At 47.1% G+C, this 20,502-nt stretch overlaps 7 protein-coding genes across 10 annotated transcripts; 2 read left to right on the plus strand and 5 right to left on the minus strand.

Annotated features, from left to right (window-relative positions):
- Positions 1-1,102: 1,102 nt before the first annotated feature.
- Positions 1,103-2,270, minus strand: LOC6500150 (26S proteasome non-ATPase regulatory subunit 9). Its single transcript, XM_032449585.2, has 4 exons — positions 2,130-2,270; positions 1,674-2,000; positions 1,342-1,620; positions 1,103-1,280 (listed from the first exon to the last, which is right to left on the minus strand). Exons 1-3 carry the CDS (start codon positions 2,229-2,231, stop codon positions 1,387-1,389), a joined length of 663 nt encoding a protein of 220 aa, XP_032305476.1. The 5' UTR covers positions 2,232-2,270; the 3' UTR covers positions 1,103-1,280; positions 1,342-1,386.
- A 221-nt stretch (positions 2,271-2,491) lies between these two features.
- LOC6500393 (serine/threonine-protein kinase stk11) lies at positions 2,492-5,329 on the plus strand. 3 transcript variants are annotated; one of them, XR_004309723.2, is made up of 5 exons: positions 2,492-3,858; positions 3,920-4,114; positions 4,173-4,330; positions 4,395-4,725; positions 4,789-5,329. XR_004309723.2 is itself a non-coding variant. In XM_001953091.4 (4 exons), the coding sequence occupies exons 1-4, from the start codon at positions 2,861-2,863 to the stop codon at positions 4,649-4,651; spliced, it is 1,608 nt and encodes a 535-aa protein (XP_001953126.1). In that variant the 5' UTR covers positions 2,492-2,860; the 3' UTR covers positions 4,652-5,329. The 3 variants fall into 3 exon arrangements, 2 of the variants coding, with proteins under 2 accessions (XP_001953126.1, XP_014766528.1); XM_001953091.4 differs by having other exon boundaries at positions 4,395-5,329; XM_014911042.3 differs by having other exon boundaries at positions 4,398-5,329.
- LOC6500149 (integrator complex subunit 5) lies at positions 4,773-8,885 on the minus strand. Its single transcript, XM_001953092.4, has 8 exons — positions 8,704-8,885; positions 7,870-8,645; positions 7,470-7,814; positions 7,150-7,414; positions 6,670-7,088; positions 5,964-6,608; positions 5,764-5,906; positions 4,773-5,709 (listed from the first exon to the last, which is right to left on the minus strand). Exons 1-8 carry the CDS (start codon positions 8,808-8,810, stop codon positions 5,425-5,427), a joined length of 2,985 nt encoding a protein of 994 aa, XP_001953127.1. The 5' UTR covers positions 8,811-8,885; the 3' UTR covers positions 4,773-5,424.
- A 300-nt stretch (positions 8,886-9,185) lies between these two features.
- Positions 9,186-10,290, minus strand: LOC6500148 (V-type proton ATPase subunit G). Its single transcript, XM_001953093.4, has 3 exons — positions 10,093-10,290; positions 9,803-9,903; positions 9,186-9,622 (listed from the first exon to the last, which is right to left on the minus strand). Exons 1-3 carry the CDS (start codon positions 10,172-10,174, stop codon positions 9,452-9,454), a joined length of 354 nt encoding a protein of 117 aa, XP_001953128.1. The 5' UTR covers positions 10,175-10,290; the 3' UTR covers positions 9,186-9,451.
- Positions 10,291-10,575: 285 nt separating this feature from the next.
- On the plus strand, positions 10,576-12,340 carry LOC6500394 (nuclear pore complex protein Nup58). Its single transcript, XM_001953094.4, has one exon. The coding sequence runs from the start codon at positions 10,713-10,715 to the stop codon at positions 12,285-12,287; it is 1,575 nt and encodes a 524-aa protein (XP_001953129.1). The 5' UTR covers positions 10,576-10,712; the 3' UTR covers positions 12,288-12,340.
- Positions 12,341-12,344: 4 nt separating this feature from the next.
- On the minus strand, positions 12,345-13,864 carry LOC6500147 (developmentally-regulated GTP-binding protein 2). Its single transcript, XM_001953095.4, has 4 exons — positions 13,665-13,864; positions 13,339-13,539; positions 12,608-13,272; positions 12,345-12,548 (listed from the first exon to the last, which is right to left on the minus strand). The coding sequence occupies exons 1-4, from the start codon at positions 13,726-13,728 to the stop codon at positions 12,387-12,389; spliced, it is 1,092 nt and encodes a 363-aa protein (XP_001953130.1). The 5' UTR covers positions 13,729-13,864; the 3' UTR covers positions 12,345-12,386.
- A 374-nt stretch (positions 13,865-14,238) lies between these two features.
- LOC6500146 lies at positions 14,239-19,172 on the minus strand. Of its 2 annotated transcripts, XM_001953096.4 has the most exons (6): positions 18,884-19,172; positions 17,828-18,013; positions 16,835-17,518; positions 15,468-16,754; positions 14,813-15,410; positions 14,239-14,749 (listed from the first exon to the last, which is right to left on the minus strand). In XM_001953096.4, the coding sequence occupies exons 1-6, from the start codon at positions 18,971-18,973 to the stop codon at positions 14,499-14,501; spliced, it is 3,096 nt and encodes a 1,031-aa protein (XP_001953131.2). In that variant the 5' UTR covers positions 18,974-19,172; the 3' UTR covers positions 14,239-14,498. The 2 variants fall into 2 exon arrangements, with proteins under 2 accessions (XP_001953131.2, XP_044570108.1); XM_044714173.1 differs by lacking the exon at positions 17,828-18,013.
- Positions 19,173-20,502: the final 1,330 nt, after the last annotated feature.

Consider the following 20,502-nt stretch of genomic DNA (forward strand, 5'->3'; position numbering starts at 1 on the left):
GGTTAGTAATCGTTAACGGAATCGTTTAAGATTCGGATGGAAATTGGCCAAGATAAAGGCATCGCTGGGGCCATATTTGCCTTCCATGCATGTGCAATATTTTTGAAGGGTATCCCCCCAGGAAAACTCAACAAAAAATCTAAAAAATATTTTGTTCTCAGATTTTGATGTAGATTGATGGGGAATGTATCCACGAATCCTTTAAGGTATTCCGCTTAGGAATCGGATGAATATTGACCAAGATATAGCCATCGCAGGGGGCCATATTGTCCTTCCAAGCGTTTTCGTAGGAGATCCCCCAGGAAATTTCAACAAAAATCTAAAAAATATTTTGTTCTCAGATTTTGATGTAGATTGATGGGGAATCTATCCACGAATCCTATAAGGTATTCCGCTCAAGAATCGGATGAATATTGGCCAAGATATAGCCATCGCAGGGGGCCATATTGTCCTTCCAAGCGTTTTCGTAGGAGATCCCCCAGGAAATTTCAACAAAAATCTAAAAAATATTTTGTTCTCAGATTTTGATGTAGATTGATGGGGAATCTATCCACGAATCCTATAAGGTATTCCGCTCAAGAATCGGATGAATATTGGCCAAGATATAGCCATCGCAGGGGGCCATATTGTCCTTCCAAGCGTTTTCGTAGGAGATCCCCCAGGAAATTTCAACAAAAATCTAAAAAATATTTTGTTCTCAGATTTTGATGCAGATTGATGGGGAATCTATCCACGAATCCTTTGAGGTATTCCGCTCAAGAATCGGATGAATATTGGCCAAGATATAGCCATCGCAGGGGGCCGTATTGTACTTCAATGTATATGTATGTTCCCCACTTTTTTCTCCATCGTTAAAATTCGGAACAATTTGTTAATTATCAAATTAAAACTATTCAATTTAATAAAAATTAGTAAATATACAATTTTATTATTTTTACTTATTATTTGAAATTATTCTTATTATTTATTATTATTAAAAAGGACAAAATATTTTTATGTAAAAACAACTAATTCACATATGTAAGTTTGTTATATATTATTTTAGAGTTATGTAAATATTGTTCTTTGAAATTATATTTAAAAAAGAAAAAGTTCTGAGTTATTTTACTTGAAATAAAAAGATTTATTTTTAGTAAAAAATAATTCATTCGCAGTTCAAAATGTCAAATAAGATTCAGTCTCTCGCCTTGACTCTCCCACCTTGTGATGAAGCTGAAAGGCTGCTCCTTGGCACACTGACCTGGCTGTCAGCTACACACCGTGACTCCAACCCAATTGACCTGGAAATGCATTTAAAAACACTACCTAACTAAAAATCAATTCTCAACAATTTAGACCAACATGTTGGGGTCAATCGGTCAGGATGATAATTAAGAGCATTATAAATCAACAATCCATAGGTTCGGGCGGCAAGACGATATTGCATCCTAAAAGTCCGCGTCCGCTCCAGGTTTTTGGCACCAAAATCAGGTCCAGCTGCTGGTCACCTCGCTTCACTTTCAGCTCAACGTTTTGATTCTGCATGTGTCGAACAACCTCGCCAATCTGGGCGAGATCTCCCTTGAAGTTATTACTATTTATTGAGCCAAAACGCAGAATGCCATCGCCCTCACGAAGTCCCTAAGGAGCGGATATTAAAAATATATAGAATGGATATTATTCCACATATTTACAGCTTCTTCTGCAGGCGAATTTGGACTGACTAGATTCACAACGACGATGGAGCGAACTGGCGCCAGATCTGTTAAATTAGCTCCGGCCTTATACCGGTCATCATCCAATTCCAGTGCCGAGGCGCGATTTACCAGCTCGGGATCTGTGGTTGCTATTTCGCTGTGATATTGGTTAAGCAGGCTTTGTATTTGGTTCATCAGTTCCTTGTGGTCGTTCTGCAGGCAAATTATGGTCTGGCGGGCTTGTCGAACCTGGTAGACATCGATGTCGTTGCGGGGAAAGCCTTCCGCATCCACCAGAGGCCCGTTCATGCCCACGTTAGCGTTCTGAATGGGAAGAGCATTAACATATACACTATATAGTTGCTTAGCCGGGCAGGTCAAAAAGGCTTTCAAACTTAGCATACCCACTCGTCGGCAGAATCAAGGGTATGATGAATGCGCTACTTTACTTACGGCGGCCAGGATTTGTCCGTTTTTGGCGATCTGTGCCTCTAGCTGCGCCTTTGCATTCATCAGGCGCTCCAGTCTCTCCTTGGTGGTTATCCCTGCGGCCATGACTATTTGTTCGTTTGCTCCGTTTACGAATTAATAGAAAAAATTATTTCGAATTTTAAGTTTTGTTTTGTCGCCTCTCTTCTCATTTACAAAAACAAATATAGCAACAGTTAAGTCTCCAGCCCTGGTATTGGTGGGACCGTGCTGGAGTTTATTAAATTGGACCGTATGGTGCGACCGTATTGCGTTTCTACCACAAAAAAATTGTTAAACAATTTTCGGAAAGAGAGTAAACACAGAAATTAACAAATTTATATGAAAAACGCAGTTGCACCCAGAGTTGGCTAAACGGAGAGAGCTATTTGAATACCCATATCTTGCAGATGGTTCCCATGTGTGATTGTGCAAGTTGACTGCCAAAAAATTAGGAGATATTGCGAGATAAAGGCGTGTTTTTGGCGGAGGAGCAGGTGACCAGCGTTGCGATACGATTCCGCGATAGATTTCACAATTTCGAGCCGCCGGATCCCCTCGATAGCCGCCGAAGTACAATGTGAGCTGGTTGCTTGGAGGTTTATGCAATGTTCTAGCACTCGCCGAGGCCACGGAGCAGCCGGAAGAAGATAGAAGTGGAGGTGGAGGTGGAGAAGCGCCCAAAACAGAAGCAACCAGAGGCCCAGGCTGTCCAGATGACCGTACACACCATGGAGTATTCACAAGTCAAGGCAGCGCATCATCACAGCGGCGGAGGAGCTCAGCAGCTAGAGAATCACAAAGATCCTCTGGCCGATGAGGATCCCGACGAGATGACCGTACTGCTAGCCAATAAGAACTATCACTTCGACACTGCCTCAGAGCTAGAAGAGGCTTTTGTTGAGCTCAAGGATGAGGAACCTCCTGCGGCTGGCGGTGGTCTCTTTTACACCCAGGATGATCTTGAGGAGCAGCCGCATCCGCAGGTCACCTGGCTAAACGATGATGAAATTGAGACACTTGACCGGGTGACCTTGGACATGGGCAACATGTTTTTCAATCGCGTCGATAGTCAGGACATCATTTATCAGCAAAAGAAGAAGAACATCAAGATGGTGGGCAAGTACATAATGGGCGACGTGCTGGGCGAGGGATCTTATGGGAAAGTGAAGGAGGCCATGAACTCTGAGAACCTCTGTCGCCTGGCGGTCAAGATCCTAACAAAGAGGAAGCTCCGAAGGATTCCGAACGGAGAGCAGAATGTCACCCGCGAGATTCACCTGTTGAAGCAGCTGAAGCACGAGAACATAGTCGAGTTGGTGGACGTGCTCTACAACGAGGAGAAGCAAAAGATGTACCTTGTTATGGAGTACTGCGTGGGTGGACTGCAGGAGATGGTGGACTACCAGGCGGACAAAAAGATGCCGCTCTTTCAGGCGCACGGTTATTTCCACCAGCTGATTGACGGACTGGAGTATCTGCATAGCTGCCGGGTCATCCACAAGGATATAAAGCCCGGCAACCTGCTGCTCTCCCTGGACCAGACCTTGAAGATATCTGACTTTGGGGTGGCCGAGCAGCTGGACCTCTTTGCGCCAGATGACACTTGCACAACGGGCCAGGGATCACCGGCCTTTCAACCTCCCGAGATAGCCAACGGTCACGAAACCTTTGCCGGCTTCAAGGTCGACATTTGGAGCAGCGGAGTGACTTTGTAAGCATTACCCCTTAACCATTAGTCGGCTATAACGCTAATATTATCTTGCTTTTTGTAGATACAACTTGGCCACTGGTCTGTATCCCTTTGAGGGCGACAACATATACCGGTTGCTGGAGAACATCGGACGTGGTCAGTGGGAGGCGCCGGAGTGGCTTTACGAGCTGGACGCTGACTTTGCCAGGCTGATCCTGGGCATGCTGCAGGCTGATCCCAGTAAACGTCTATCTCTCCAAGAGATTCGCAAGGACACGTGAGTTACAAAATTGACAAAAAAGTTCCATCCTAATCTTGGCACATACATTTCTCAGTTGGTTTATATCCGCCCCGCCAGTGACCGGCCCACCGATACCCATTCCCCCGCTGAAGGGCGACAAGTACCGCAGTTCCACGGTGCTCCCATACCTGGAAGCCTACCACTACGGCAGCGAGCAGGAAGATGTCTACTTTACCGAGCACGACGTCAACCGTGAGTAAAATGGATATTCTCCCCGGTGTATCAGAAATCTAATGATATTGGTTTCTTTCCGTAGAAGAGCTCGCCCGACAAGCGGCAGCCGCCGCCTCCGAGATCCGATCCAAACAGTCAGCGGCCACTCTTGCCGCCTACCACGCCTACGAGCCGCCCACGACGAGCGCAGCAGCAGCCGCTGCCTCCGGCCATTCAATTAGCAACGGCAGCAGGGAAGAGGCTCCAGTTAAGAAGAAAGGATCAGCGCTGAAGAGACGCGCTAAGAAGCTAACTTCCTGCATCTCCGTGCGTAAGCTGAGTCACTGCCGCACCTCGTAGGCGGATGGGAAGCTGTGTTCCCACTTCAAATAGCCGCTAAGAGTAATCGAGTGTAATAACTTTGTTAACAAATTGTGAGCAACTTTTTGGTTTTGTTTTCCCGTTTTCCATTTTTTTTTTGTCCTACATTCGCCAAGTATTTGTATCCGATTAGAACCAAGTAGGTGCGCCAGGAACACCTCAATGAATACCCAAAATTCTCGAGCACCAGCGGGGACAACTCAAAGTTAGCTGGCTTGGGAGCTATCGACATGACAGCTAAAATATCCATGTGACAATACTGTGTATTATATGAAGAAAATGAAAGCGTAAATTAGTCGTTAATATAATAATGTACTGAATGCAGCGGTGGATCGCTGTTAAGGGAGGAAGAGAATGATTAAGATGATGGATGAGCTCCTTATCCTTAGGAGAAGGTGGGTGCATAAGTACCACGCATACCCCATGCACCACGCATAGAAAAAACATGTTCAAATGAAATTGTTGTTGGCTTCGTTATATTCTAAATCACACACACATAATAACTGATGCGATTTTCAGGCGCCGTCAGTACAATAACTGCTGGTCAGTATTTGCAAGGCCTAGGTTGAGATTTTAATTTACAAACCACTGAATCGAAAATAAAAGAACCCATTAAAGATCAAATACAAACACTGCATTTAGTTTGCACACATCGCACAATCCAGACTTTCCATTTCATCCATATCCACATATCCACATTGGCATCCACATTCACGCACACACAAAAGATTAGGCTAGCTAACTACGGATGCTTATTCTAGTTCCACGATTTGTAATCGTCCCGTGGGATCCGGCTCGCTCCGGCTGTTCTCCGCCAACTCGCCCATGATAAACATCTGATGGTAGTGTGTCCCCAATGTAGAAAGCTTCCGCTGCATTAAATGCCGCAATGTGTCCACATATTGTGGCGGTACTCTGGCCAGCTGGGTGCTGGTATTGCGCCAATGGAGTCCATTGTTATCCACATGGAAAAGGGCCGGCGAGGGCACGTGATCCTTCAGATAATTCCAGATGCACTCGCGTAAGAGCAAGGCGATCTACAAAAAATAATTATTAATTGAAACCATATTGGAAAACCTACAAGATCATACCTCGGCTGATTCGAATTGATCGATAATGATATGAAGGTTGGTAAGAGGTGGCGGGATCAGTTGGCTCATGGCCAAAAGTTGCAACAGCTTCTTGGTGCACAGCATAAGCTCGTCGTTGGCAGACGTTGGTTGGAATTTGTTGACTAAAAAGGAGGAACAGTTTAATATAAAAATAAAATCACGAAGGTTGCAAAGCCTACCATTCTTTCCCCGCCAATGATGCAAACAGGTGGCACACAGTGCTCTTAATAGTACCGAAGAGTAACAGAGTGCGGGGCGGTGCCCTGCGATTAGTCCCAGAACGGCCCACAAAACCGGCGAGGTGATAAATGCCCTTCGGATCTGCATATCCCGCTCCATGGTGACCTTCGAGAACTCTTCGTCCGGAAAAGGCAGACCATTGTACATAACATCCGTGGAAACAAGCTCCACCAAGAGGAGTGATACCAGCGAGTATCCTTCCACGTTATTTGGCTTCTCCAGATCCGCGCAGCAAGCATTTAATGCTTTCAGATACAAGGCTTGTTTTTCGGCGTCGCAGCTCCGGTTGTTGTTGGGCAGAACAGGTCGTAGTCCTCTGCCAATGATGCCGGAGTGCAGTACAGAGCGATTCGAGTTGGCGCCAGAACTAGTGTGCAAATTTTGTACAATAAGCAACTCGTGCTCTGGAATCTGAAGCTCGTCCAGTTCGTACTCCTCCAGCTGGCCCAGCAAATGGCCATGGTAGAAGAGGGCTCCCTCCACCAGCTCCCTTAGGCAAACAGTTCTGGCAATTTTTCTCGCCGAGCACTGCCGTTGCAGCAAGGCAAACGAACGATGTGAAGCTGCTGCTCGTCGGATGACAGCTATTGGGAGTTACATAAAGTTATATTAGTGTGAAGCCACTCAAGTGCAATCAGTACTCACTCTTTTCTGTGAGTCCTACAAAGAAATACTTGACGCTGAGCATGGCTAATTTTAAAACCAGCGGCGTGCGCAGGACATTCGTGCGGCTGCCGGCTTCAATGTTGTTCAGCAGATCTACAATGAGATGCGCTAATCGCATGCGGGCGGCGTCATCGTCCTGCTCCTCCTCTATTTCCCCCGGTTCCAGCTTGGGTCGCTTTCCATATTCCTTTCCATTGACCATGTGGTTATTATTGTTATTCGACTGCTGCTCCTTAAACTTTGAAGCACTTCTCTCCGCCGCGTCCTTGTCCATCCTCAGAACCAACTTGTTGACCGTACAGTCAAAGATCTGTATAATCTTGGGCAGGCACTCGTTGAGAGCCTGGTTTAGCTGCGGAGCCTTGATATAGGGAGCCACATTTTTGCTTTTGTGCATTCTGAAAGCAACGTTTAGCTCGTGAAATAATGAAAAATGAATGTATATTACAAAGAACTCACTTGGCCAGTATGTTGAGGTTGGAAAATGTATTGAACGCTTCTGTGGGCGTGCCGGGTGGCACTGGCAACCGGTTGTTCACCTGCACATGCAGCGTGATGTCCTCGAGGACCATTTTAAAGCCCTGGGTGTAGCCGGGGAAGTTCACCATTCCGCTTTGTCCGCCTAGCAGACGAATCAGTGCGCCGATACCATTGGGATTTTGTCCATACGGTTTCCTCAGTAGCTGGGATATCGTTTGGTAGTAAATATGTGGGTGCTGGGAAGCTGAAAAGAGCATTACTTTTAGATGAAATACATCTTGTAATTGAATAACACCTACAGACTACAAGGAGCAAGCGCACAGCGGTCTGCTGTTCGATGATGTTGGTGCTCAGGCAACTTTTCCACAGCATGTACTTTGTTTCCTCGAAGGCCAGGTCAGCTAGGAGAGGAAAGTTACGCTGATTCAGCACCCACTGCTCCAGCTCCTGCAAGGAGTTGTCCAGAAAGTCCTGGCACCACACGAACCTCTCAGCCATCTTAGCAGCTGTAATTAGTAACGTAGCTCCATGCTCGCTGAGGCGGAGAACGGCGTTGTTTAGGGTGGGCTGCATGTCGGCAAACATTTTATTGCTGAGCCAAAGCGGAGACTTTTGTACAATAACGTCGCACATTTCCTCAGAATCTGGAAAGCGAAAAGCAGAGTGAGAATAAGTTTACGATTAAAAGAGCCTACTTACAAATCTCCACCAGGACATTGACCAAACTCTGCAGAATGGCATCCGAGTAGTTAGTGGTTATTAGCAGGAAAGGCACAACCGCCACATCTATTGGCTTTTTGGGGGCAAAGCCCTCCCGCAACATTTCCCGGAAGGCGGCCCGCAACTGCTGCCCGTGGCAGGACGTCATGTAGTCCAGAATCCCCGCCTCCGAGTCCAGGTGACACCGGTAGTCATCCACAAATCGTTTTATGCCGCACTGCAGGATTTGCATGATGATTTTGTAGGGAAAACAGCCGCCGAGCCGGGCCACGATCCAGTCAAAGGTCATGGGGAAGCGGTGAAAGGCATTGAGCATAATCTCCACGCAGGCCTCCTCCTCCTGCTGGGTCAGTTTCCGGAAGCAGCTGTTGATGAGGGTCATAAGGCCATGCATGGCGCTGCACTCCAGCCAGTAGTTGCAGCTCGCGGTGATGGTCATCCGACGTTGGGTGTACTTATCCGACAACTTTGCCACGAGCTCGAGACTCCAGTTTGCTACCAGTGGCGGCCAGGCGGGCGGACCCTTCCAAACGAGACTCTGAAGTGCCGTTTTAACAATATTGAAGCTTTCATACTCCGCAGCACGGAGCTGCTGCTGCCGATTCCCGCCCTGCTTCACCTGGGAGATGGGCATTCCGGTTTTTTGGTCAACCATCTCCGGTGACACATAGAGTTGTACGCTGATTTCGGCCAGCAGGGCAAAGTACTCGAAAACGATGTCACGCGTGGCAGGCAGATCCTCCAGGAAGCTCAACCTAAAAAATTAAACCAGAATTACTTGGGGGACCGACTTGACCAACAACTGCTACTCACGCGAGCTTGATGAGATTGGGGCTCGTCAGCAGCTGGGGACTGCTGAGGCCTTTGCTAACCGTATCTATAAAATGCTTGAGCTGGTCCAATAGATTCTGCCGTAACATTTTTCCGGATTTTTCGGCACGTCGGCATTGGATGCAGGTAAACAAGGTAAACAATTCGACGCTGCACAACACTTGCTAAATTACCAATAACAGGGCAGTTCATAAATTGAATCGTTATCGATTATCGGACTAACCGATTGTGTGGCGCGAAACTTTAAACTTTCTAGTAGATGATAAAATGTAACATAAGACTAAATACTTAAATAATAATCTGTTGTCATAATTATTATACCGCTTTATGTTTTTGACTTAAATTTCACTATTCATTTTCCCCTATTTTATGTAGAATATAATATCAATCAATCAATATCTAAAATCCGGTAATAAATAGACTCGTGGAACTCACAGGACCTCAAAAATAAAACACATGACTCGTCAAATAAAACAACGTGTATTAAATTGAAACAAAACAAAAAATAATACCAATGCCGAGAAAGAGACACTGCTCATCAACTCATTCGGTTTTACATGGAACAACAACGAATTTTCACTTTAATGTATGGAATAATAATACAGCAGTGTTTCAGTAAAGTAACCACTATTATTACGGGGCTAAATTATGGATTAGAGTTTGAACGTGGACATCGAATTTAAAGTGCAGTGCGTCGCCACTTGGTTTTTTGCTACACTTTTCAAAAAATTTACTTTTGGTTGTAGTTCTTGTGGACCTCGGGCGAGATGTTGTAGACGTACTGCAGGATCTCCTGGATAACGGGCTCCTTGCGGGTCTGGATGGCCCTATCCATATCAGCCAGCTTCACACGGGTATCGGCATCGATCTTGGCAGCAACTCCCTCCCGGCTGCCCATGTGCTGTAAGAGGATAAATTATACATTGTAGACGATTATGACTAGTGTGGAAAATTGCACAATTTAAAAAAAAAATAATAAAGAATAATTTCTTCACTTTTCCTTCCATTGCATTTCTTGGAAAGTTTCTGGCTTTGCTATTATTTTGGCCTTGGGTGTATAAAGATATGAAGCTCAACCCACCTTGGCCTCGAATTCCTTGAAGGCGCGCTCGCGCTCCTGACGGAACTTCTCGATCTCCTCGGTCGCCTCATCCTTGGCTTGCTTCAATCTCCTTGCCTTGCCTTTGAGAAGTGAAAAAAAGATAAAAAGTCAGTTAAACTCCAGGTATTTACTTTTTTCCACCACATCATGTGACCCCACATAACGTCGATGGAGGGGCGGGTGGTGACCAAAGATGGTGGTGAAAAAACACATTTGCTATTTCTTCCAATTGGAATGCAAATAATTCCAATTAAAATAATGAAACTTACGTTTACGGGCCTCGGCGACCTTCTCGGCTGCCTTTTTCTCGGCAGCCAACAGCTGCTGGATTCCCTGCGTTTGGCTGGCCATATTTTTATTTTTTAACTAATACGCCGTGGTGTACTGTGCAAGTCGAAAAAAGCAAGTGACGACGGGGAATTAATATCAACGAATGTGAAAATTGTCATATGACGACTCACACAGACACGCAAACTCACCACGGTGCGGGCGAGCTGGTGTGCGTTGTTATCGATAGTTGGCAAAGCTATCGAATTACTATCGTCAACATCAGCTGGTTCGTAAATGACCATCCGATTGGCGCGAATTTAAGCTCACCATTGGTGCAGGCTCTTTATTAACAAAAAATGCAATCCATTGCTTAAAATGGTTTACATTGTGACAACGCTCAAGCTTAGGAATTTTGTATCGGTTCCAAGCCAATCCCTTTGGTTTTATCGCCACATGATGGCGGTGTGGAGCTGTTGAGTATTATCGATTCTCGATTGTTATTTCTCCACACACCTCTAGCCGGACGCTCTTTCTGCAGTTGAAATTTCACAATTTTAGTAAAAGAATAGTAAATTATCCGTAAATTAACTGTGAAAATAGCTAGGCGCTATACCCGAAGATGTCTTTTTCGTTCACACCTACTACAAATACAGGAATTGGAGGCGCAGCGCCGGCCGCAGGCGCATTTAGTTTTGGCGCGCGCCCAGCGACGACAACTGCTCCTCCGGCATTCGGGGCAGTATCTGCCGCCCCGGCGTTTGGTGCTCCCGCTGCAACGTCCGCTTTTGGAGCACCAGCGGCGGCTGCGCCAGCCTTTGGAGCAGCTACAACCGCACCAGCTTTTGGAGCCGCTACAGCCGCGCCAGCTTTCGGAGCCGCTACAGCTGCACCAGCCTTTGGATCTGCTACAACCGCACCAGCCTTTGGAGCAGCTACAGCTGCACCAGCGTTCGGAGCTGCTACCTCCACGCCATCTTTTGGTGCCCCCACGACTGCGGCGCCAGCATTCGGAACGCCAGCTGCAACGCAAGCGTCCGCCTTCGGGGCTGCTGCCCCCACGGCTACAGTGGCGCCCACCTTCTCCTTCGCCACACCAGCTACGACTGCTCCAACCACCGCCCCTCCAGCTTTTGGATTTGGGGCAACGGCCACTACAGCTGCAGCAGCAATGCCAGCAGCTTTGAGTACCGGAATCGGGTCCTTTGCGTTTGGCAAGCCACAAACTACAACTGCGGCCAGTTTAAATTTCAGTACCACAACGACGACAGCCACGGCGCAGCCTTTCCAAACGGGTCTGAAACTAGGAGGAAGCACTTCCACGGCTGCTATCGGCACTGGCGGAATATTTGGCAAGCCGGCAGGCCAAGCGGCTGCGCCAGCTCCTACAGCTTTCGTGGGTTTGGGCGGTATTGATGTGAGCGCCACACAGCCCAAGCTGGGCGATAACAAGCAGGATGGTATCAAGATCAAGGAGACGCAAGTGCCCGATGAAATAGTCAAGACAGTGGACGCCCTGAAAGCCTACATAAAGCAGCAAAAGACCATATCGTCGGACATTGGTAGGACCTCCACGTCGAAGTTTACCAACGTGGGCCACGAGATCACTAACTTGAAGTGGGCACTGCAGAATATGTCCAATTCAGTGGAGGCGAATAACCAGCAGATCCGGCTCCTGCGGCAGGAAACCTCCAAGGCTATTCAGTCCTTGGAAATGGCGCAACGTACACAGGACACTCCGGCGGGCTTGCAGTTCGAGCACAGTGCTCCGTTCCAGTACTTCCAGTGCCTGGTGGCCAAATATGAGCAGGACTTGATAGCATTCCGTCAGCAGATTGCCCTTACTGAGCGCCACATGCACGCCTTATCCAATCCGCAGAGTATCTCCCCCGAGGATTTAAAGCGTGGCTTCCGACAGCTTAACGAAAGCTTCATATCGCTGGCGGGAAGACTGCACGAGCTGCACCAGCGTGTGGAAGAACAGAAAGAACACTATTTGAATCTTAGGCGCTACCGCTTAAGAGACGCCACCAACGTGTTCGAACGGATCGACAACCCGCCGCTGCCATCTGTGGAGCCACAGCGTATAAGTAGCGGTCCGACGCCTTTTTCGAACATATCGGCCATCAGTAGTCTCAACAAATCTTATGCTGCAGCTGCGGCAGCCAACTCGGCGGGCAATGCCGCCTCTAAATGAAATTGAGATGTGATTGTTTTGGAGTTTCAATAAAATCGTTATGTAGAAGAGAGCATATTGTCGGTTATCATAGAATATATATTTCAGCAGCAACAATTATTACTTCTTCACCACCTGGATGACGTCCTCGTCAGCCATCACATGGGATATGCCGACGCGCTGTGGAGAGTACTTGGTGGAGGTGCCCCAAACCAGAGCGTACTTGAACTGCGCTGCCAGTGTGCGATGGATGGCGTGGCAAACGTGTTCCACACTGACGCCCTACGAAGAAATTCATATTTTAATTATTTATATTTTAGTTTTTAAATTAGGATTGGTACCTTTCTTAAAATAAGTCCATCGTCGAAATCCGGTGGAGCTCCTGGCTTCTTTGTGTAGACCCTAATCAACTGTAGCGCCTCCCAGAGCGCCTCCAGCATGTAGTCCAGATTAAGTTTCATGTTGCAACTAACGACAATGGAGTGCGGCTGGCGCGCCAGTCTGTCCACCTCCTCAATGGAAATCTGATCAATCTTGTTGTAGACATAGAGACAGGGCAAATAAACGCGATTGGCGGTGACCACGTCGATAAACTCATCTTCGGTACAGTCCTCGCGGAAGAGGACCTCCGCATTGAAGATCTTGAAAGAGTGCAGGATGGTCTGTACCATTTTCTCGTTGCATCGCGACAGTGAACAGGTAGAGTTGAAGCTCAAGCCACCGCCCTTCTTCTGCTTGAAGTAAATGTTGGGCTTTCTCTTGTTTAATCGGATGCCCACGGATTCCAGCTCCCGCTCCAACAGCTCCCGGTGAACATTCGGCTTAGTGGCATCCAACATCATAAGAACCAAGTCAGCTGTTCGAGCCACGGCAATAACTTGCCGACCACGCCCTTTACCCTGGGCGGCACCCTCAATAATTCCGGGCAAATCCAATAGCTGTATGTTGGCGCCCTGGTACTCGATCACGCCCGGAATGCAGGTCAAAGTTGTGAATTCATAGTTGGCTGGCGAAGATTAGAGTAGGATCCGGTTACATATAGTATGCGTATGATTGCCCTTTCAGGACTTACCTGCTTCTGATTCGGTCTTGGTCAAGGTGGACAACATTGTGGACTTTCCCACTGAGGGAAAGCCAATTAGAGCCACCCTCGCATCACCACTTTTGAGGACATCGAATCCCTCGCCCTTCTCACCCTTTTTCGATGGTTCCAGCAACTGGGAGCGGTATTTGGCCAACTTTGCCTTCAGCAAGCCCAAATGGTACTCGGTGGCTGTGGATGAGGATTAGATATTCATATTTAGTTTATATTTGTCAGATTCTAACCTAAATTCCGATGGCCAGCGCGGCGAATTCTCGAAGATGAAGCTGCTCACTTTAAAGGGATATTTCACTTACCTTTGTTTTTCTGGGTGCGCGCGATTTCACGCTCGATTTCAGCAATTTTCTCGAGAATGCCCATGCTGCAGGTTGTTGTCTATGAGGGCCGGGCATGCAAAAATTAAAAACAAAAAATTGCTGATATTGTTGAATGCAAAGCTGTGTGCGTCGACCGGCGATTGTGCATCCCTGAACAGCTGTGCCGAAACAGTGTTGGCAATTGAGCTTTTTTCTGGCAGTTCTGACCGTTATTTTGCTTTTTTTTGTAGGGAACTTTTTCAAATTTTCGAATTGGCTAGATTTTAGATGTCGTTTTTATCTTTGGAAATTATAAAATGTTGGTACATAAATAAATAAAATAGAGTACAGTAGGTAAACCGTATTATTGATTTGAAAATTCCTAGTCTTTAACGACTGTCACTAATAAAGTATTTAGCTTTTTTTTACTTTCCACTTTTTCCTGAATCTTTTGAATAAAAAATTTATCTTAACTAGTTATTCCATATTTCAATATTGTCCTTCATTTGAATTAAAAACAGTTTCACATTTTTCTGTTTTATAGTTTATAGTTAAATGTAGTTCGCTCGTGGCGCGCTTTTTGAATTGGATTAGCTTTATTTGTCAAAAGAACTCGTAAAATATACATAAATACACACAGGTAAATACTGTTACAATTACAAGAAACCCCACAACACGTAAATGACGATAAATTACAATAGTGACTGTTGAGACAGAGACATCGAGAGAAAGGGATAGCACTAATGGAATAAGGAACATCAGCCGAAAGATGGCCAAAAGGACCAAAAATCCTTCCGCTGTGTTTGGAACCTTCTTCTCATTCAGCGATTAGTATTAGTGATTGGCGTAGAAGCCGTGTCCGGAATTTCCCATAAATTCTGTCCACCGCTGCGATTCCAGCGGATCGAGCTCCGAACAGACCTCTCCCGGTCGGAGAGATCTGCACGAGCAGGTAATCCCGATGCGGGTCACCACCAGTTGTGACTCGTACTTGGGCAGGGCTGGCTCTGCATCAACCAGGCGCTCGCTGAGGCACTCCTTAAGGAACTGTTTGCGCAGAAGGCGCGAGCTATCGATGGTGTAGCCTGGAAATTTCGGAAAAGTATTATTTGGAGTTATTACCTTTAAGGGTTCCCCTTTAGACTTACTCTTATAGGCGCTAACTTTCTCCTCCACACAACTCAAGTCCTGGGGCGAGAAGAGCGGCGGATAAGCCTCCGACTCACGAATGTTAAGTACGAAGGCAAAGTCTAGCGAGGAGCTGGCATTGCCTAGCGCCTTTAAAAGCACACCGGTGGATGATATGGAAGCCAAGTACCAGTCTGATCCAGTAGACGTGTCACCTCCCGGAACATCATCTCCTGCGGATGTGGTAGTGGAGGAGGAGGAGGCACTCTGTTCCCGCCGCTTTCGGCGTCTTTTTTGCTTTTTAGCATCCGCATCCGCAGCTTGCTCCCGCGCCTCGTTGTCCAGCTCCAGATCCCACAGACTCAGTGGCGACTGGGCAGATATGGGCAGTCCAGTAGTGCTCGGTGGTGACTGTACGGTGGGAGTGCCACTGCTGCTGCTGTCCACGGCGCCACTCCTTACGTCACGATTCCCAGAGCTGGGATACTTGGAGCGCAGGTGGATGGGCCGATCGCTCTGCTCCAGTAGCGGTTGCACCTCATCGTTGTACACCAGTTCGTACTCCTCTGGAACTCGAAGCTGATTTGTGTTTTCCTGCGGTAGTGGATCGTAGTCCTTCTGCAATTCAATCTTCGGGTGAGATCCTATCTTCAAGAAAAGTTACCTTATACTTACAAACTCCTTGGGATATCCAGCTCCCAATCCAAATGATGGCAGTTCGTTATCCACTGCCTGGGGCAGTAGGTCCTGGAGCTGTTGCTCCATTAATGGATTGTGTCTGTGATGGGGTTTTGGTCGTCGGCCGGGCTGCTCTGTTCCACTGTCACTTCCCAGGGCTGAACCGGCGGCCACCTGACGCAGCAGCTGCTCCCGATTTCCGGCCAACAGCTTTTTGAGCAATTTTGGGTGCTTTAATGGTGATTTCTTTCCAGCTGCCGCCGGACGAATTGTGCGATTCAGTTGTACCTCCAAGTCATCAGTGCTGAAGAGCACCGCCCCGGGAGGCTCAATGTGCCTGGCAATCCCGTAAAGTTTAAGGACAGTGGATTCGTTATATCGGAGGCGACAGGTGTCGGCCCGCGCCTGCAGGATAATGTCACTGTCGGGCACGAATTCGTACGCATCCCGGGCATCCATGCGGTTCCGGCACTGAAGTTGCCAGTGCAAGAAAAAGTCGCCTCCGAATGTCTGCGAGATCGAGACTCCGCCTAGCAGGCTGTTGGCTCCACCTGCGTCCGTCATCACCGAATTGAGAAGCGGTTTCCCATTACTTCCATCCAGTATTGTGGTCTGCGAGTAGTAGTACACAGGGAAGCCCGGCCCTGTGTTGTACTTCACCATGAAGTCCGTCACATTGTCGTGATTGAAATGGCCCGGAACAATGGCACTGACGCACTCACTGGCCGGGAATGTATAGTTCCACAGCCTGGTGTAGTTGGCTCCATCGAATGCCACGATGCTCCTGTTGAAGGCAGCAACCACCACGTCGGAGACGCCATCACCATTGAGGTCACTGAGCACGGCAGGCACCATTAGACCCGATCCTGATTGCCGGTAGAGGGGCGAGAAGTGCTTCTCACTTGTGTGCGCCATCAGCGAATGGAGTCGCAGGGAGTAGATGCCGCCTGGAGTGTTCTGGCCCCCGGTGAGTATCAGGAGCAGCTCCGTGCCATCCGGTTGGGTCATCAGTTGAATGGGCACGAACATCTCCTCGCGATAGGGCGTTGGAATGCTCCGGATGACTTTGCCGGTTTTTCCAGATATCAGCTTGATGTGACCCGCCTTCGACTCCTCGCGCTCCTCCAGATGGGCAGCTATGATCTCTGGCACGGAATCCCCATCGAGATCTCGCAGAACGTTGATTGTGTACAGATCCATAACAATTGGTGAGTTAGTCTCTACCTCAAGTTCATGGAAACGCCAGATCACGGAGCCCGTTCTTCCATTGATGGCGTAGATCATCTGGGGAGGAATAATAAAATGATTAGGGAATAATAATTAGGACCTCAAAGAAATAAGATTCGAAAATCCAAAGACCTTACCCCTAATCTGCCGGCTGCTACGCAGTCGGTGCCTCCATCTCCGTCCACATCGGCGATGCAGTGCAGCGAGAAAACGTTGGCCACGCTCCAGGACTGCCACATAATGGAGCCATCAATTCCATTGAGAGCCACCACCCCGCCCTCGCAGGGTACTTCTTCCCCCTGCATGGCAGCCTGACATCGCGGCAACGGGATGCCCTCGTAGTGGATGTTGTCGTCTACTCCGTAGCCGAATACTATGTCCTTGATTCCATCTCCGTTCAGATCCGCCGCCCTCAGTGGACTCTCACTGTTCATCCTTGCCAGGCTCCGGCTCCATCTCTTCTGTACGCTGATCTGGGTGCAAGGCACGAATTCGCTGCCCAAGGAGCTGCCATACCCGATGCGTGAGGCACTGTCGGAGATGGCTGCTAGTTGAGCGGGATCTGTGCGCCACCAGTGCCGGATTCGCGTCATCGGGATGGGGAAGAGTGTCAGCATTAGGGCCGCCAGACTGAGCAAGGCACAGAGTACCGTTAGAGCGGCCAAGGCGTAGCAGAAGGGTTCGCAGCAGCGACAGCAGCGCCGTCTTCTGTGCTGCTTCATTATGGGAGCAGATCCTGATCCCGATCCGGTTCCACCTCCGGAGCTGTTTTTGCGGCGCGGAGCCATCAAGGGCCTCTTCAAGCCCTGCTCCTCGGAGCGCTGTAAAGTAAAATAATACTTTAACTATAGTTTTTAGACTATTAAATTTTAAATGATTAAAAAGTTAAAACAGTAGTCTAAAAGTTTAAAGATTAAACTATGCGTTTTGTTATAATATTTTAATTACTTTGTGAGTTTGGAGCAGTTTTTTAAAGGATACATATATCTCCTGTTTCAGAGTTCCTTATCTAACAATCTTCTCTCCTTTTCATACTCCCTCTTGCTTTTAAAAATAACAATATTTTCCCCAAAGAAAATATTAGAAAACCGGAATAGTTTCCTTTAAATTTCGAATTATATTGAACTCACCTTTGCCGACCTGGCATCCTTGATGAACACCTCGTCCTCCACATCGTCGCTGGCATCCTCATCGATAGACGAGTCCCGTATGGCAATCCTCTTCGAGGGCACATATGGACGCAGTTTGATCATCTTTCCGGCTGTTTCCGTTACCGTCTCCGATTCCGCCGCAGCTATTGCACCACCCAACTGCGCCTGCAAGAATGCCTCAGTTTTAGCCAATCGTTGGAAGCACTTCAGATCCCTTGGAGCATTCTGCGGCTCCGTGTATGCTCCGTGTGCAACTCCTACTGCAGTGATGTGCGTCCGGCGATTGTGTAAAAATCAATAACTACGTCACGGCTTTTCGCTCAGCTGTCGGACGAATGTCCAGAGCATGCGCACGAAGGGTTGGATGTACCACCACCCCAAGCCCGCCGCTCATAAGGGTAACCCCGCCACGTGTTGGCCAGAGGCTACAGGTTTGTTTATCAACAAAAGAGTCTCGCCCACCTGGGCGCCACACTCTTCCTCTCACTGTATCTGTCTCTATCTCTGTCTCGGGGGAGAGTTTCTCTTTTCATCTGTTGCTGGACAGAGACACCACCCTCTGGCGCCCAACACCCCCTGGCATCCGGCCACCATATTGCCCCATGCCTGCAGAAAACTCCCCGATTAGGTTCCCCACAAGCGGTTCAATGTCCTCCCTTTTGAGCCTTTTTATGAATGAAGTGGGCGGTGTGCTGGAGTTGGGATGGCTCTGGGTGGGTGGAGCGGACGCGGATTCCGATTCATTCAAAAAGCTTCCGCATACTGCGAATGTGGGTCACATCTGCTGAGTGACAGTGTGTGGTTTCGCAGCTCGCTGGAGTTGCCAATAAATAGTTAATGAGATGTTGTCTGCCTTTCAGCGGCAGGAAGTGAGATGGATCAGATATGACTGGACAGATTATGTCAGCATTCAATTAATATTATGTTTGATTGTCCAAATAAATGAGTAAAAGGGAATAGTTTCCTATACTTGGTATATGGTTGGTAATACTTTGTTTAAAACAAAGATATTAAATATTAAAAGCCTTAAAATACCTCTATAATGAAAATAAAACCATCTCCGAGATCCTTTTGCATGTCTACGATGGTCTCTTTGGTGTCCAATGCCACAAAATATACACTCATCCTTGTCGATCTTGTTTCTTAATTTTTTCCCAGTTGTCAGAGTCGTACTAGGATGTCCTCGGCCTGATTGACGTCACAGGTTTATCCTTGCTGTTTGAAACGTACAGTCAAATACATTTTCTGAAACCAATTGCTTTGCTGTTGTATCTTTTTCTCTCATAATTTGTTTTATAAAATTTTCTATGACGTCGACGCTTGTCAAAAGCCAAACACAAATGAAAAGCTCCATTGCTGGGTTTTTTTTTTGCCTTTCCCCCTATCATAGAGCCACCGCAAAGCACCAGTATTCAAACAGCAAGTGCACCGAAACCTTTTTCGAATTTGCTTTAGCCACCGCCCTGGTGCTGCCCTCAGCGAAAAACTTAAGAGCACCACTTAGTGGTGGAATGGGATGGGAGGCGGGACTAGGCGGGATGCACTCAGAACAGGTCCAAGCTCGACTGCACCCGAATAAACTATAGAAAAATCAACGGCTTTTTATAGCTACCCCCTCAATAGAGTGCCTCGGCGAGGTGTGTGGCTCGGTGCGGCTACAGGACGTTCGGGGGTGGTGTGGTGGAAACTTAAGTGTCCTATTATCGCATCAGAGATAATTTAATAACGATGAGTCTTCTTCTTGCTCCGAGGCCAGAAAGGATGTGTTGCATCGGCTCGAGAGTGTTGCGGCAAGGCGTTGAGTAGTGCTTGGCTGCTGCCCCGGGATGTAAGGGTGGTAGAAGGTAAGGGGGTAGGCCCCACATGTGTGCAACCTCACATGTCTCACAATTGTCCCAAGGTCGCCAGGAGTCCAAGGAGAGATGCAATGTGGTTTTTTATAATATTTTTTATTTATAATTTCTACAAAGACAGTCCTTACAAAAATTATTAGTCTGTAACTTATGTATAACTTATATAATATTATAAAACTTGTATAAAAATCTTTAATTGAAATGAATGTATATATTGTTTTCTGCTTAATACAGGTTGGAATGACCTAGGGCTCAGGGCAGTTACCCAAGACTTGTAGAATTGGATAGTAAAATTCCAATAACTAATCCCAATTTCATATTTATTTTGAACCATATAAAATATATTTTTAAAATACTTACGTTTCTACTTGCTCTAAACATTAGATTCTAATGATTTGTAAGAAAACCTGAAATTAGCAAGACAATAGTAAACTTATCTTTTAAAATAATAAATCCATACCCATTACTGCCATTTCTCCCACACCGATTTTCCACTTAACTAAAGCGCTTCTGTCATCTCATTAAATTGGATTTTTCCTTCTGGTTTTTCCCCCATTTTTTATTTTCTTGTTCAGTTCCATTTAAGTACTCCGTGTGACGTCAGAGAAGACTATGGGGATTACCGTGGTGCTGCATTCATTAGCCGGAGCTCCAGAGGACCCCTCCTTACGGAAGCGACTGGGAACTGGCACCAACTTTTGATGCGACAAATGCCACTCCTGGGGCACTTGGCAACATTCGAAGAACTTGTTAAGGGTGGACTAACAAGCAAATTGATTGAAAAATGCTCAAAACTAAAGA

This window comes from Drosophila ananassae, chromosome 2L (genome assembly GCF_017639315.1).
Source record: "Drosophila ananassae strain 14024-0371.13 chromosome 2L, ASM1763931v2, whole genome shotgun sequence".
NCBI classification, from domain to species: domain Eukaryota; kingdom Metazoa; phylum Arthropoda; class Insecta; order Diptera; family Drosophilidae; genus Drosophila; species Drosophila ananassae.

What these genes read in the sequence shown, in the direction of transcription:
- LOC6500150 (XM_032449585.2), bottom strand. Translation starts at nt 2,231, where the DNA reads ATGGCCGCAGGGATAACCACCAAGGAGAGACTGGAGCGCCTGATGAAT. An exon ending in ACGGACAAATCCTGGCCGCC is followed by an intron (nt 2,001 to 2,129) that starts GTAAGTAAAGTA and finishes CTTCCCATTCAG; the next exon opens with AACGCTAACGTGGGCATGAA. An exon ending in ATTCGCCTGCAGAAGAAGCT is followed by an intron (nt 1,621 to 1,673) that starts GTAAATATGTGG and finishes TCCGCTCCTTAG; the next exon opens with GGACTTCGTGAGGGCGATGG.
- LOC6500393 (XM_001953091.4), top strand. Translation starts at nt 2,861, where the DNA reads ATGACCGTACACACCATGGAGTATTCACAAGTCAAGGCAGCGCATCAT. An exon ending in TGGAGCAGCGGAGTGACTTT is followed by an intron (nt 3,859 to 3,919) that starts GTAAGCATTACC and finishes TGCTTTTTGTAG; the next exon opens with ATACAACTTGGCCACTGGTC. An exon ending in TACCGAGCACGACGTCAACC is followed by an intron (nt 4,331 to 4,394) that starts GTGAGTAAAATG and finishes TTCTTTCCGTAG; the next exon opens with AAGAGCTCGCCCGACAAGCG.
- LOC6500149 (XM_001953092.4), bottom strand. Translation starts at nt 8,810, where the DNA reads ATGTTACGGCAGAATCTATTGGACCAGCTCAAGCATTTTATAGATACG. An exon ending in CCCAATCTCATCAAGCTCGC is followed by an intron (nt 8,646 to 8,703) that starts GTGAGTAGCAGT and finishes TTAATTTTTTAG; the next exon opens with GTTGAGCTTCCTGGAGGATC. An exon ending in ATCAATTCGAATCAGCCGAG is followed by an intron (nt 5,710 to 5,763) that starts GTATGATCTTGT and finishes TATTTTTTGTAG; the next exon opens with ATCGCCTTGCTCTTACGCGA.
- LOC6500148 (XM_001953093.4), bottom strand. Translation starts at nt 10,174, where the DNA reads ATGGCCAGCCAAACGCAGGGAATCCAGCAGCTGTTGGCTGCCGAGAAA. An exon ending in GGTCGCCGAGGCCCGTAAAC is followed by an intron (nt 9,904 to 10,092) that starts GTAAGTTTCATT and finishes CACTTCTCAAAG; the next exon opens with GCAAGGCAAGGAGATTGAAG. An exon ending in TCAAGGAATTCGAGGCCAAG is followed by an intron (nt 9,623 to 9,802) that starts GTGGGTTGAGCT and finishes ATCCTCTTACAG; the next exon opens with CACATGGGCAGCCGGGAGGG.
- LOC6500394 (XM_001953094.4), top strand. Translation starts at nt 10,713, where the DNA reads ATGTCTTTTTCGTTCACACCTACTACAAATACAGGAATTGGAGGCGCA.
- LOC6500147 (XM_001953095.4), bottom strand. Translation starts at nt 13,728, where the DNA reads ATGGGCATTCTCGAGAAAATTGCTGAAATCGAGCGTGAAATCGCGCGC. An exon ending in GCGCACCCAGAAAAACAAAG is followed by an intron (nt 13,540 to 13,664) that starts GTAAGTGAAATA and finishes CCTCATCCACAG; the next exon opens with CCACCGAGTACCATTTGGGC. An exon ending in CAAGACCGAATCAGAAGCAG is followed by an intron (nt 13,273 to 13,338) that starts GTAAGTCCTGAA and finishes AATCTTCGCCAG; the next exon opens with CCAACTATGAATTCACAACT.
- LOC6500146 (XM_001953096.4), bottom strand. Translation starts at nt 18,973, where the DNA reads ATGAGTGTATATTTTGTGGCATTGGACACCAAAGAGACCATCGTAGAC. An exon ending in CTGGATATCCCAAGGAGTTT is followed by an intron (nt 15,411 to 15,467) that starts GTAAGTATAAGG and finishes ATTGAATTGCAG; the next exon opens with AAGGACTACGATCCACTACC. An exon ending in GAAAGTTAGCGCCTATAAGA is followed by an intron (nt 14,750 to 14,812) that starts GTAAGTCTAAAG and finishes CGAAATTTCCAG; the next exon opens with GCTACACCATCGATAGCTCG.